This window comes from Mastigoproctus giganteus, chromosome 12, assembly GCF_048544385.1.
Source record: "Mastigoproctus giganteus isolate SK-2022 chromosome 12, ASM4854438v1, whole genome shotgun sequence".
In the NCBI taxonomy this organism is placed as follows: Eukaryota; Metazoa; Arthropoda; class Arachnida; order Uropygi; family Thelyphonidae; genus Mastigoproctus; species Mastigoproctus giganteus.
Genome location: NC_143586.1, coordinates 31758488 through 31771716, shown reverse-complemented (window position 1 = coordinate 31771716; position 13229 = coordinate 31758488). Strand labels below are relative to the sequence as shown.

The following is a 13229-nucleotide window of genomic DNA, read 5'->3' as shown; positions in this document are numbered from 1 at the left end:
TCAAGGTTCAGTTCTTTCCCCCACTCTTTTCCTCTTGTATATTAATGACCTTCTTCCATTGACCGCAAATCCTATCCATGGTATTGCTGATGACAGAACATTGCATTCCAATTTCCAGTTTGAGAAACCTTGCCCTGCTCAATGAGCTTCAAACTCGAATATCTGCTACCAATTGTTTAAACAGTGATCTCCAGGTAATTCTCCAGTGGGACAAAGACAACTTAGTTGATTTCAATCCTTCTAAAACTCAGTCCTGTCTTATATCTCAAAAAAAGGATTCTTCTGCTCATATGCTTATCTTTGGTGACACTCCAATTATTAGGAAAGATGATACATCTCTTTTGGAGATTACCCTGACTTCTAATCTCTCTTGGCACAAGCACATCACAAATATCGCTTCCTCTGCATCTAAAAAACTTGGTTTTCTCTTTCGCTCTCAGAGTTACTTTTCTTCCAAACAGCTGTTCCCTCTGTACAAATACCATGGAATATTGTTCTCACATCTGGGGCAGTGCTCCCAAAACCTCTCAGGCTTCTAGATTCCATTCAGAAGAGGGCAGTTAGGTTAATTAATGACTCATCTCTAACAGTCTCTCCACTCTGTCCCATAGACATACTGTTTCTGCTACATGCTTTTTCTACAGATACTTCCATGGGCACTGTTCTTCTGAACTGGCTACTATAATTCCCACTCTCTCTTTAAAAACAGTCTGAATATGTGCAGCCAACATCCATTTACTGTCCGTCTTCAAACTCACAGAAGCAACTTTTCGTCTTCATTTATTCATTCAAAAATGCCATTTTATAGAACAACCTTGCTTTGTATATATGTCAACATACTAATGTCAACAAATATCTTCTTTCATCCTCTCAACCGGAAACCCACGCAGCGTACTAAGTACTAATGGTTCTAATACCTCTTCTGTTTGGGGTTTTCACAAAAAAAAAACACAATGTACTGATGTGGGATTTACTCAAAGATGCAACTACTATCAGGGTTAAAGAGATGGTATTTGTTTTTGTAAAGATGACTACACTGGCCACAGACAGTTTTTAATTCTATACAGTGGGACCAACTGATGATGTTACCAACAGCAAATTTTAAATGGGAAGCATTCAAGGAAGTTACTAGTCTTTTCATACCAACAAATAAATATTGTTCAAGGTTTAGGCCTAAATGGTTGTCAGATGGATGCTAGAAATATAATAATCATTTAATGAGACTCGTGGGAGATAGAAAAATCCATGGTGGTGCATACAAATCAGGGGACACAGAAGACTACAGTAGATATAAGCTAGTCTGTAATCAAGTCACAAAGGAGGTTAGGCAGAAGAAAAGAGATTAAAAGAAATCTTTGACAAAGGATGCAAAGAAAAACAGCAAAGACTTTTTTACTTATGTAAACTGTAGAAGGATGTGGATGAATCAGATTGATCTACATGATATGATCCAACTGTTGATGATACTGCTCAGGTAGCTGACAAACTAAATGAGAATTTTGTGTGTACATTCTCACATGAGGAATTCTGTAGAGAAGTGGAGGCCAGAAGTTTATCAAACTCTAATAGGGAGCTAATTGATTTTGTAATAACTTAGAGCAAATTGGAGGAGAAACTGAAGTTAAACATAAGGCACTGGGGTGGACAAGATCTATCCAATTATATAAAAGGAGGCAGCAAAGAAAGTAAGAAAACCCTTAGCCATAATTATGAGAGCAACTTCGGATTCAGTGGAGGTAACCACAGACTGGAGAAGTGCAAATGTAACCTTAATTCATAAAGGGGGATCAAAGGGTTATAAGAGTAATTACAGACCTGTTGGTTTAATTTCTGTTCCGGGGAAAGCAATGGAGTTGCCGGTTAAAGAAGCAATGCAGGATCAACTAGACAAGGCTGCAATTGTAGTTCAGACACAGCATGGGTTTGTTAAAGGGAAATCTTGCCTGATCAATTTGACTGGATACTACGATGTGGTCACAAAGGAACTGGATGCAAAAAATAATTTTGATATCACATACTTGGATTTCAGGAGAGCTTATGATACCGTTGCACATAAAAGACTGCTCTACAAATTGGAGCAGTGTGGCATTAGGGAAAAGTTGCTATGGATAAAGGGATGGTTGAGCAGGAGACGACAGAGTGGTAATCAATGGACAATGCTCATTGTGGACTAATGTTATTAGTGGAGTCCTCCGGAGTTCTATGTTGTGCCTATTGTTTTCTATATTTATCGATGACATTGATGAAGGTATATCAAGTTTAATGTCCAAGTTTGCAGATGATACGAAGGTTGGCAGGGTTGTTAATGACAGTACCCTCCTGCAACAGGATCTTGAAAATTTGCAACAGATGGACTGAGAGGTGGCAACTGATGTTTAACACTGACAAATGCAAAGTACTGCATATGGGTAGAAGTTACCCCAGAGTAATGTACCAACTGTGCAGTACTACACTCAGGGTAGTGGAGAATGAAAAAGACCTATGGATAACTATGCAGTTGGATATGAAGTTTTCTGAGCAGTGCAGACAGTATACTAGAGGAGCTCATGGGGTGTTCTAGTCAATGATATACAAAAATTTTGCTAGCAGGGATAAGGAGGCGATTGTCCCCTTTTATAAAACAATGGTCAGGCCACACCTTGAGTACTGCAGAGAGGTCTGGAGGCATAATTTTAGGAAAGATGTAGAGCTGCTGGAATGGATACAGAGAAGGGCAATGAGACTGGCGAGGGGAAGAAAGGATTGCTCTTACCAAGAACAGCTTGGTAATTGCAGTGTCTGGAAACTAGGCACCTACGAAGTGATCTGATTGAGGTGTATAAGGCTTTCAATGGTTTGAGCAAGTTCAATGCCGATGGGATTCTTCCTCTTGCTCAGATTACACACTTGATAGGGCATAAGTTCAAATTGAAGAAAGGCAGTTACAGAATAGATGTGCAGAAATTTCCCTTTAGCCAGTGAGTAGTTGATTGCTGGAATAAACTTGCATATGTCATTGTGGCAGTTGATAGCTTAAATAAATTCAAGGAAGAACTGGACAAACTTTTGGAACGAATGGATAAGTGTTCTTTTTTTTTTTCTTTTTCTTTTTTGTTTAGCTGATACTGTATAAGCTTGCTTTCTTGCATCATATGCCACTACTAATCCTAAATGGTAATAACTGATTCACAGTTATATAAAATTTCAGAAAAAAAGTAACAGAATAAGAAATTATGCAAGAAAAAATTAGTTAATCTTTATTAGAAAGAATAGCGAAAGCTTAAAAAGCGGTACTCACCTTGAAATTAATCGGCGATGGTTTACTTAGGTAGCGTGGTTAATGTTTAAGTTGAATGGTTAAATTGAAAAATTAAATGGGAGGGAAGTAGGTAAAAGTTGACTGAGTTAAATGGGCGCAAGGAAACAGAAGTGTACACATCCAATCCTTGGTTGTCATCGAAATAAAAGAAAGAAGAATAATTAAAAACTATGTAAGTGAATCCGGTGAAGCCAATAGTCTTTACGAGGACTTTCGTTAGTTAAAGAATGTCTTCAGTTGGCAATGTGTGCGGAGAGAACGCGCATGGTATTTTAAGAATAAAAAATGATACTCCCGTGATGCCTTTTTTGACATGTGCGAACTTTAATCTCGAGAGGTTCCAAATTGGGCAAAGATTGAAGGGGAGTTTAGAATTTAGAATTTTGAGATTAGAGTGGTGCTTGTACCATTCGATAACTAGAGCTTCATATTGAAGTATTCTGTAGCTGGATTTTAGTTTAATGATGGAAATGGCAGAATCGATGAGCGGGTTGTGGTTATGAGTCTGGGCATGAGTTGTAAGTTCTGTGACAGATTGGTTAGACGTGAGACTATGGAAATGGTAGTATGCATGGGTGTTGGATGTTTTTGATGAGCCAAATTTGGTAGTGGTACTTCTGACATAACATGTGTTGCAGTTTGGTTGACAATTAATGAGGTATATAATATCAAGGTCGTTTGTAGAATATTTGTATGTGTCTTTATAGGTGCTGAAGAAGGATCCTAATTTGTTGTAGGTGGAAAAAACAAGGGAGATATCAGTGTTGTTAAATAGGCGTCGGAACTGTCCTGCTAGTTCATTGTGGTAAGGGAGGACTATGCGGATGTTAGTTTTATTTTTGTCTTTGGTTGGGATGTTAGATTTAATTTTATTTTTAGCGTTAAGGATTGTATTTAAAATGCAATTGGTGGGGGTAACCTCTGGATATAAATTTGTCGGTAATATACTGTATTTCATTGTGAAGGTCGGTGGGTGAGGAACTGTACTTTAGTGCATTGTGAATTTGGTTATATAAAACTGCCTTTTTAGTGTTTAGAGGGTGATGAGAAGCAAAATGTAAGTATTTACCGGTGGGTGTTTGTATTTTTCCTGAAAATTTTCGTATTTAATTTTGTGCCTGTTATATAGATAGTGAGATTAAGGAAATTTATCTGATTGTTCTGTCCAATTTCAAGGGTGAATTTAAGTCTATCATGTACAGAGTTAAGTTTTACGAAGAGGTTATTAATAATGGATCTGTTGCCTACTACAAGAATGTTGTCGGCATAGCGCATGTATAATTTTAGTTCAGGGGGAAAGGGGTGTAGAATTTGGCTTTCAATGGCGGCTAGGTAGATTTCGGACAATGGGGCCGAAATCCCTAGTCCCACTGGTAAGCCATATATTTGTTGGAAGATTTTTTCGTTGAATCTAAAAAATCTTGCTTCTAATAGAAGGGTGGTGAGTTCAAGGATATGGTCTATAGAAAGGGAGGTACGTTTTGTTAAGGTATCGTCTGTTTCTAAGAACTTGCGTAAGGCTTGTCAAGTAAATGGAATATGGACATTTGTGTAAAGAGAAGTAACGTCATAGGAAGCTAGGATGTTTGTATCGGATATTGTGATATTATTAATTTTTTTTTTTAAATTTTTTGACACCAATCAAGCTTTTCAAAAAATTAATAATATTACAATATCTGATACAAACATCCTAGCTTCCTATGACGTTACTTCTCTTTACACAAATGTCCATATTCCATTTACTTTACAAGCCTTACGCAAGTTCTTAGAAACAGACGATACCTTAACAAAACGTACCTCCCTTTCTATAGACCATATCCTTGAACTCACCACCCTTCTATTAGAAGCAAGATTTTTTAGATTCAACGAAAAAATCTTCCAACAAATATATGGCTTACCAATGGGACTACGGATTTTGGCCCCATTGTCCGAAATCTACCTAGCCACCATTGAAAGCCAAATTCTACATCCCTTTCCCCCTGAACTAAAATTATACATCCGCTATGCCGACGACATTCTTGTAATAGGCAACAGATCCATTATTAATAACCTCTTCGTAAAACTTAACTCTAACTCTGTACATGATAGACTTAAATTCACCCTTGAAATTGGACAGAACAATCAGATAAATTTCCTTAATCTCACTATCTATATAACAGGCACAAAATTAAATACGAAAATTTTCAGGAAAAATACAAACACCGGTAAATACTTACATTTTGCTTCTCATCACCCTCTAAACACTAAAAAGGCAGTTTTATATAACCAAATTCACAATGCACTAAAGTACAGTTCCTCACTCACCGACCTTCACAATGAAATACAGTATATTACCGACAAATTTATATCCAGAGGTTACCCCCACCAACTCATTTTAAATACAATCCTTAACGCTAAAAATAAAATTAAATCCAACATCCCAAGCAAAGACAAAAATAAAACTAACATCCGCATAGTCCTCCCTTACCACAATGAACTAGCAGGACAGTTCCGACGCCTATTTAACAACACTGATATCTCCCCTGTTTTTTCCACCTACAACAAATTAGGATCCTTCTTCAGCACCTATAAAGACACATACAAATATTCTACAAACGACCTTAATAATATTATATACCTCATTAATTGTCAACCAAACTGCAACACATGTTATATCGGAAGTACCACTACCAAATTTGGCTCATCAAAAACATCCAACACCTGTGCATACTACCATTTCCATAGTCTCACGTCTAACCAATCTGTCACAGAACTTACAACTCATGCCCAGACTCACAACCACAACCTGCTCATCGATTCTGCCATTTCCATCATTAAACTAAAATCCAGCTACAGAATACTTCAATATGAAGCTCTAGTTATCGAATGGTACAAGCACCACTCTAACCTCAAAATTCTAAATTCTAAACTCCCTTTCAATCTTTCCCCAATTTGGAACCTCTCAAGATTAAAGTTCCCACATGTCAAAAAAGGCATCACGAGAGTATAATTTTTTATTCTTAAAATACCATGCGTGTTCTCTCCCCACACATTGCCAACTGAAGACGTTCTTTAACTAACGAAAGTCCTCGTAAAGACTATTGGCTTCACCGGATTCACTTACATAGTTTTTTTTAATTATTCTTCTTTCTTTTATTTCAATGACAACCAAGGATTGGATGTGTACACTTCTGTTTCCTTGCGCTCATTTAACTCAGTCAACTTTTACCTACTTCCCTCCCTTTTAATTTTTCAATTTAACCATTCAACTTAAACATTAACCATGCTACCTAAGTAAACCATCACAGATTAATTTCAAGGTGAGTACCGCTTTTTAAGCTTTCGCTATTCTTTCTAGTCTATTAACACGATACTTGAAGATTTCTAAAAATTTCGTATTAATCTTTATTAATAAATTCAATTTCTTAAAAAAAATTAATACCTGTGAGTAAGCTCCTCATCTGATTCAAACAGGCCATACTGTTTCAGCACCTCTTCCAGTTCCTTAGTTCTCAGCAGATCAACAGGTTTAGGAGGAGCAGTACTGATAGGTGAGGTAACACCTAATGTCTTTTTTGGTACTTGTTGCTGTTGCTGCTCACTACTATTGCTGGCGCTTAAACCTCTGCCCATTATATTGTTCCCATGCAAACTATAAATTATATATATTTATAAGCTGAAATTCTTTTACTATATATTAAAAGACTTAAGATGCTCAAATACTAGTATGAAAATTTAGTGAAATAAAATGGAAACTTTGATGACTCTCAAATGGTACTACCCTGCATGGGTGATTCATTTATCATCAGAGATCAGCAAATCTGTTCCAGATCTACATGTCAGAATTAAAATAAGAGGAAATCACATAAAATAATAAAAAAATTATTACAGTAATTAAAAATCAAGGTAATTTTATTATTTTTAGATGTAATTTTTATACTCCACGATAATATCTATATCTCAAGCCAGTACTGCTTAATAGCAGTACTGCTTGAGTAGCTTCTGCAAATGCAAATTCATATAATCATTACCAGTAGAAACTTGCAATGGCATCCCAAATCAAATCAGCATACTTCTCCACTGCCAATAGAGTGGCAGTCATAAGGTTACACAATAATATATCTTATGTTGAAATATATCCTTAAAATGGAGAAAATTGGCCAAAAATTCCATATATTAATTGCATGATAATTCAATTTCTCAAACTCTACATTAGAAACAATTTCACTTTTGGCTAAGGTTTGACACATACACACACTTAACATTTTTACAATGTTTTAATTTATAATATACATTTTATGCAGCAAAAAATGATTAAAATGGAACCAATTACAAATTCATAATAAATACTATTCATCATATGCACTGTATGTCAAAAGAAGAAACTCTGCTTGATTGAATGCTTCATTTTCATATTATTACATAACAAAAGCTAAATCTTGTTGGTTATAAGTATTTGTTTTTCATATGTGAAAAGCTCCATCAGTCATCCATAAGATTTATCTCATTAGAGTGCTGATGATAATTAATTACTGCCAAAATTTATTAATGGTAGTGATATACAGTACCTAAAAAAAATTCAAGAATAGCAGCTAATAATTCATTGAACTTCCCTGAGCTTTGGAAACTGCTGCCATATGGTGCAGCAATGAACAATAAGAGGTTGAACATTGTTCAGAAGATTCAGGACTATTCTTCCAAGTCAAATACTGAAATAGACAAGTTTACCACCTGACCGATTTTCTCTCCAGGATATTCCACACATTAATAGGATTGAGATCAGAAGACAACATAATGCCTTACCTGAACAGTGTTGGAATTCATTGTCATGCTCTTTGAACTATTTAAGAACTTTTTTTTTTGGATTGAATAATGTACAGTACACAGGTCCAGGTATGTTTGGGAAGCACATAACTATGTAGCTGTACTGGATATACTGGCCTTCTAAATATATAGCACTCCCAATCATTACAGGGCCACCACCTGCTAGAATCACAGTGGTAACTTTCATGTAATTTTCTCCAAATTTTGGCCCTATGATCAGCATGAAATAGCATAAATTTGATCTGTCAGACCAGACAACTTTCTACCATTGGTCAAAATTCCAAAATCTGTGAGATTAGAGGTTTCTGAATGTACAATTCTGTGAATTCCTTGTTTATGATGCAATGGCGCCTCCGGAGCCAGGTGGGCAGGAGCAGCAGTGTGTAGCACACACTTCTTGATTAGACCGAGGTTCGAGCCCGTGACCACCAAATACGGAGGAGGCGGAAAGGTCAGGGAATGACCACCGCATATCCCAGGAGCAATATGGCCTTAGTTGCTAATGCTTCTAAAAATCAAATAACAATAATATGATGCAATATTTTAGTTGAAATAGTTACTTCAGGACCTGTGTTCAATTTTGTGGTCAGAACATCTGTTGTAGCTTGACTGTTTGTAGTAGCAATTCAGGTAATATTGACAGATCCTGTCATTGACTTTCATCATTTGGCAAGGGCTGTGCCTACAGTTACACATTTCATTTCCTGTTTCCCATAGAAATGGGAAGGGATCTTTGTACCAAATTATGTCAACAGAACAGGTTAACCTGTTCTGTTAACATAATTTGGTCATAAAGGTCCCAAAGAATAACCTAAATAAGAGTAGCATAGTCCTGAAATCTTCAAAAGGATCAGGGTTGCTGCTCTAAATTTATGATTGTTTTTCTAGGAAGGTGGGGTGGGCTATGAAATCACAATTAGCTCAAATTTTCCATGAAATTCAATGAAAAATACGCTTAAGTTTGGGAGAAAAATAATAAAAATACACTTAAGTGTTTAAGTGGGCCTTTTCTACTGTGCTAGCATTATTAAAATATATATTTAAAATGGTGTTGTTATCTGTGGTTAAACATGTTTCCTTACTTATGGACCACTCTATTTTTTAATTAATTAGTAATTAACTGGTAACAAGTTTACTTTTTGCTTTATTAATCACAGGAAAAAAAATTCTGTTACTTTAAGAAATAAAAATCAAATGTGTCTGAAACATAATGCACTGCAAACATTAACCAACTTGCATAATATTGTAGTTATTGCCCACTAGCATTTCCTGCACTGTCATATCCTTGATACCGACCAAAACCAGATCAAGGATATTTGGGCCTCTTGTTCTACCCTCTGACATGCTAGAAATATAATAATCATCTAGTTGGGTCAGAAATCAAAGCAACTTGGCATACAGCAATCCATTATTTCCAGCAAGTGGTATAATAGTCACCCATAACATTGCCTAAACTGATTTTTATAATCCCCCACACAGAGATCTGGCCTAGAATGTACCATCCACTATCATCTTTCGGTAACAACTAATGACAGCGTACCACACAGACTAAACATTTGCCTTGACTAGATCATCATCAGACTCTAGAAATATCATCTAGTCACTGAGAGTATTCCATAAGAGGCATCACTACCGACCAATCACCCTTAACTATCCTCCTGCTATATTCAGAGTAATGAAATTCTTCTTGCCTTCTTCAGGGTGGCATCATGTGTCAGTTGTCACTACAGTATCAGTATTAAGTGAGCTAGAAGACACTTTTTCTTTTCATTATAAAAGCTCCAAACACAAGGTATTAGAGTTGAACAACGAATTGATGCTGACTGTTTGCAGTACATGTTTGGAACTGGGGGGAGAAGGGCCTAAGGGCGTGCACAGATCACGACTCGAGGTGATTCCGGGAGTGATGTTGTTTCAAAGTTTGAAATTGTTTTTGGACGTTCTGAATTCAGCATGCCGCTTTGGGCATTCGTGCCATAGGTTCGCCACCCTTGACATGAAATCTAAGGCAGTGCATCTGGATGAACTGGGTGGTTAGTGCAATGTTCAGTCAGTTTAATATGACATAACTGGGAAAACAAAAATGAGAACAGGAATGTGTCATAGGCCTAATGACTGTGATGAATATAATGAACAACTATATAGACAAATAGAGTGGGATAGTAATTCAGACTGTCTTATAATGGGGGATTTTAACTTTCCAGATACTGAAGAAACTTGTGAGCTGGTCACCAAAGAACTTTTGTGGATTTATTGGACAACTGTTTTCTACAGCATTTTAGAGAAACAATGAGAGAAAACAATATTCCTGATTGGATTATTAGCAGCAACTCTTAACGCATTAAGAATCGGCAGAAAAAAGAACTATTAGACAGTAGTGATCACAGTGTATGGATATTGGATTTACTTAAAAATGTGACTATTGTCAATGGCAAAGTGAAGGTGCTTTTGTTTCCATAAAGGTAATTACAACAATCTCAGACACTTTTTAAAGTCTCGTGAGTGTACCCAACTAATGATGTTACCAACAGTGAATTCTAAATGGAAATATTCAGGGTAATAATTACAGAAGCTTTTGATATCAATTAGAGATGCTGTTCAAAGCTTGGATAACTAACTTAGATAAATGGATAGATAACTGATGATACTCTTGGCAGAGAAGAAAAATACATGGGATAATATATTATCGGGTAATATAGAAGTCTATAGTAGACTAAAAGTAGTCTACCTTACAGCCTACAATCAGGTCACAAAGGAGGTTAGGCAAGCTAAGGCACATTATAAAAAGTTTCTGACAAAGAAAAGCAGCAAAACTTCTTTACTTATGTAAACACTGGAAGGAAGGGAATGTATCACATTGGTCTGCTAGATAAGAATGGTTTGACTGTTGATGATCCTGCTCAAGTTAATGAAAAACTGAATAGATATTTTGCATTTACATTCAACCATAGAAAACGTTTTAGAGATGGGGATGCCAGAAGTGTATCAAATTCTAATAGGGGGTAAATGGTTTTGTGATAACTGAGAAGAAAGTGGAAGATAAATTGCTGAAAAAACTAATTATAAAAAAAAGGCATCTAGACTGGTGGGATCTATCCAATTATATTAAGGGAGACAGAAAAAAGGGGTAAGCAAACTTTTAGCCATAATTATGAGAGCATCCTTGAATTCATTTGAGATCACAATGCACTGGAGATGTGCAAATTTATCTCCAATTCATAAAATGTGACATTAGTAATTACAGACCTGGTAGCTTGACTTCTGTTCCTGAGAAAATAAAGGAGTTACAGATAAATAGGTCAATGCAGGACCATCTAGATAGGAGTGCAGTTATACTGCATTCACAGCATGAATCTGTTAAGGGACAACCTGTCTGATCAATGTGACTGGATACTAGGATGAAATAACAAAGGAACTGGATGCAAGAAGTAATTATGACATAATATACTTAGGTTTTGGGAAAACTATTGATACTGTTCCACAAAAGACTACTGAACAAACTGGAGAAGTGCAGCAATAGGATAAATAATTGCTATGGATAAAGGGAAGGTTGAATGGAAGAGTCAGGGTGGTTATCAATGTACACTGGTCTTCTTAAACTACTGTTATTAATGGAGTTCCCAGCATTTAGTGCTAGGCCCAGGATTTTCTATATTTATTAATGACATTACTGAAAGCATTTCAGGCTTAATGACAGTAATCAGGGTATGCTATTGCAACAAGATCTAGACAAATTAAGATGAGCTAAGAACCAGCAATTACTGCCTACTGACCATACAAAACAGTTACAGTTTGCAAATGAGTTTCTGGCCCTTGAAGAAGAACAATTATGGTTCTCAAGGAAACATTCAGAAAATAATTCGGGAATTGTCAGAACTTCTTGAGAAAGTGATAGCAAGTGTCCCAAGTATGACAGTGCAGAGATCCAAGCATCTGTCTAATGTAGTATTTCATGCATAAATCTCCAGAGTGTGTACTTTCAATAAACATAGTAATCTGTCTTGTATCATATCATGTTCTTTCACAATCTTGAAAACAAATGGGTTTACTAGTTTTGGGACACCCTAAGTATTAGTAGTGGCAAATGATGCAAGAAAACAAGCTTATAAAGCATCTAAGCAAAAAAAAAAAAAAAAAAAGACTAGACACAATTAACCCCTTCATACTTTCAAGATTTTTTTTTATTCTTCCTTGAATTCATTCAAGCCAGCCACTTTCGGGCTGAAGGCAAACTTCCACACATCTCTACTGCGAGCATCCTCTCTTCCTCAACTTGAATTTATGTCCCCTCATGTGTGTAGTCTCAAGCAAGAGGAATGCCATTGACATTTAGCTCAATTATTACTCAATCCATTCAAGGCCTTAAAAACCTCAAGCAGAACCAAAGCCTTCCTTCGTAAGAGCACCCTTTTGTTACCTTTATCAATCTGGTTGCCCTACTCCACATCTGTGCTAGCAGATTTACATCCTTCCTAAAGTGAGGCCTCCAGATCTATGTTCAGCACTCAAGATGCAGCCTAACCATGACCTTGTACAAAGGGATAATCACCTCATTATCCCTGCTAGCAAAGTTTCTGTATATTACTGACAAAACCTAAGGAGTTGTCCTGGCAGCCTGTCTGCAATTGCCAGAGATCTTTTCCATTTTCCACTACCCTCAGTGCAGTACACAGCTAGTATATTAATCTGGGATTACTGCTACATATATGCAGTACCTTACATTTGTCAATGTTAAACTTAAATTGCCATTTCCCAGCCCATCAACCTAATTTTCCTACATCTTGTTGCAGTAGCTCACCCTGATATGCCTTCATCAATTTCATTAATAAATACTAAAAATAACAATCAGCCCACAACTGAACCTTGCAGTACTGCATTAAAAACATTAGTCCACAAAGCAGAATATCCATTGATAAAAACTGTTCTCCCACTCAACTATCCATATATCAACTGTGTGGTACCACACTCGTGATAGCAGAGAATGAAAAAGACATGAAGATAACAGTGCAATCAGACATGGTTTTCTGAGTGACAGGCTACTAGGACAGCTCATGGCATTTTGCCAATTATAAACAGAACTTCTGCCAGCATTCATAAGGAAATGATTATCCTGCTGTATGAGGCAATG

The 13229-nt window shown here is 36.4% G+C and overlaps 1 protein-coding gene across 1 annotated transcript in view; it reads right to left on the bottom strand.

The window, feature by feature from the left end:
• LOC150076854 (poly(A) polymerase type 3-like) overlaps positions 1-13229 on the bottom strand; it is a 341061-nt gene that overhangs the window by 258924 nt on the left and 68908 nt on the right. Inside the window, exon 2 of the mRNA XM_090386405.1 lies at positions 6720-6929. Coding sequence (XP_090242531.1) covers positions 6720-6929 — 210 coding nt within the window. The remainder of the gene's footprint in view (positions 1-6719; positions 6930-13229) is intronic.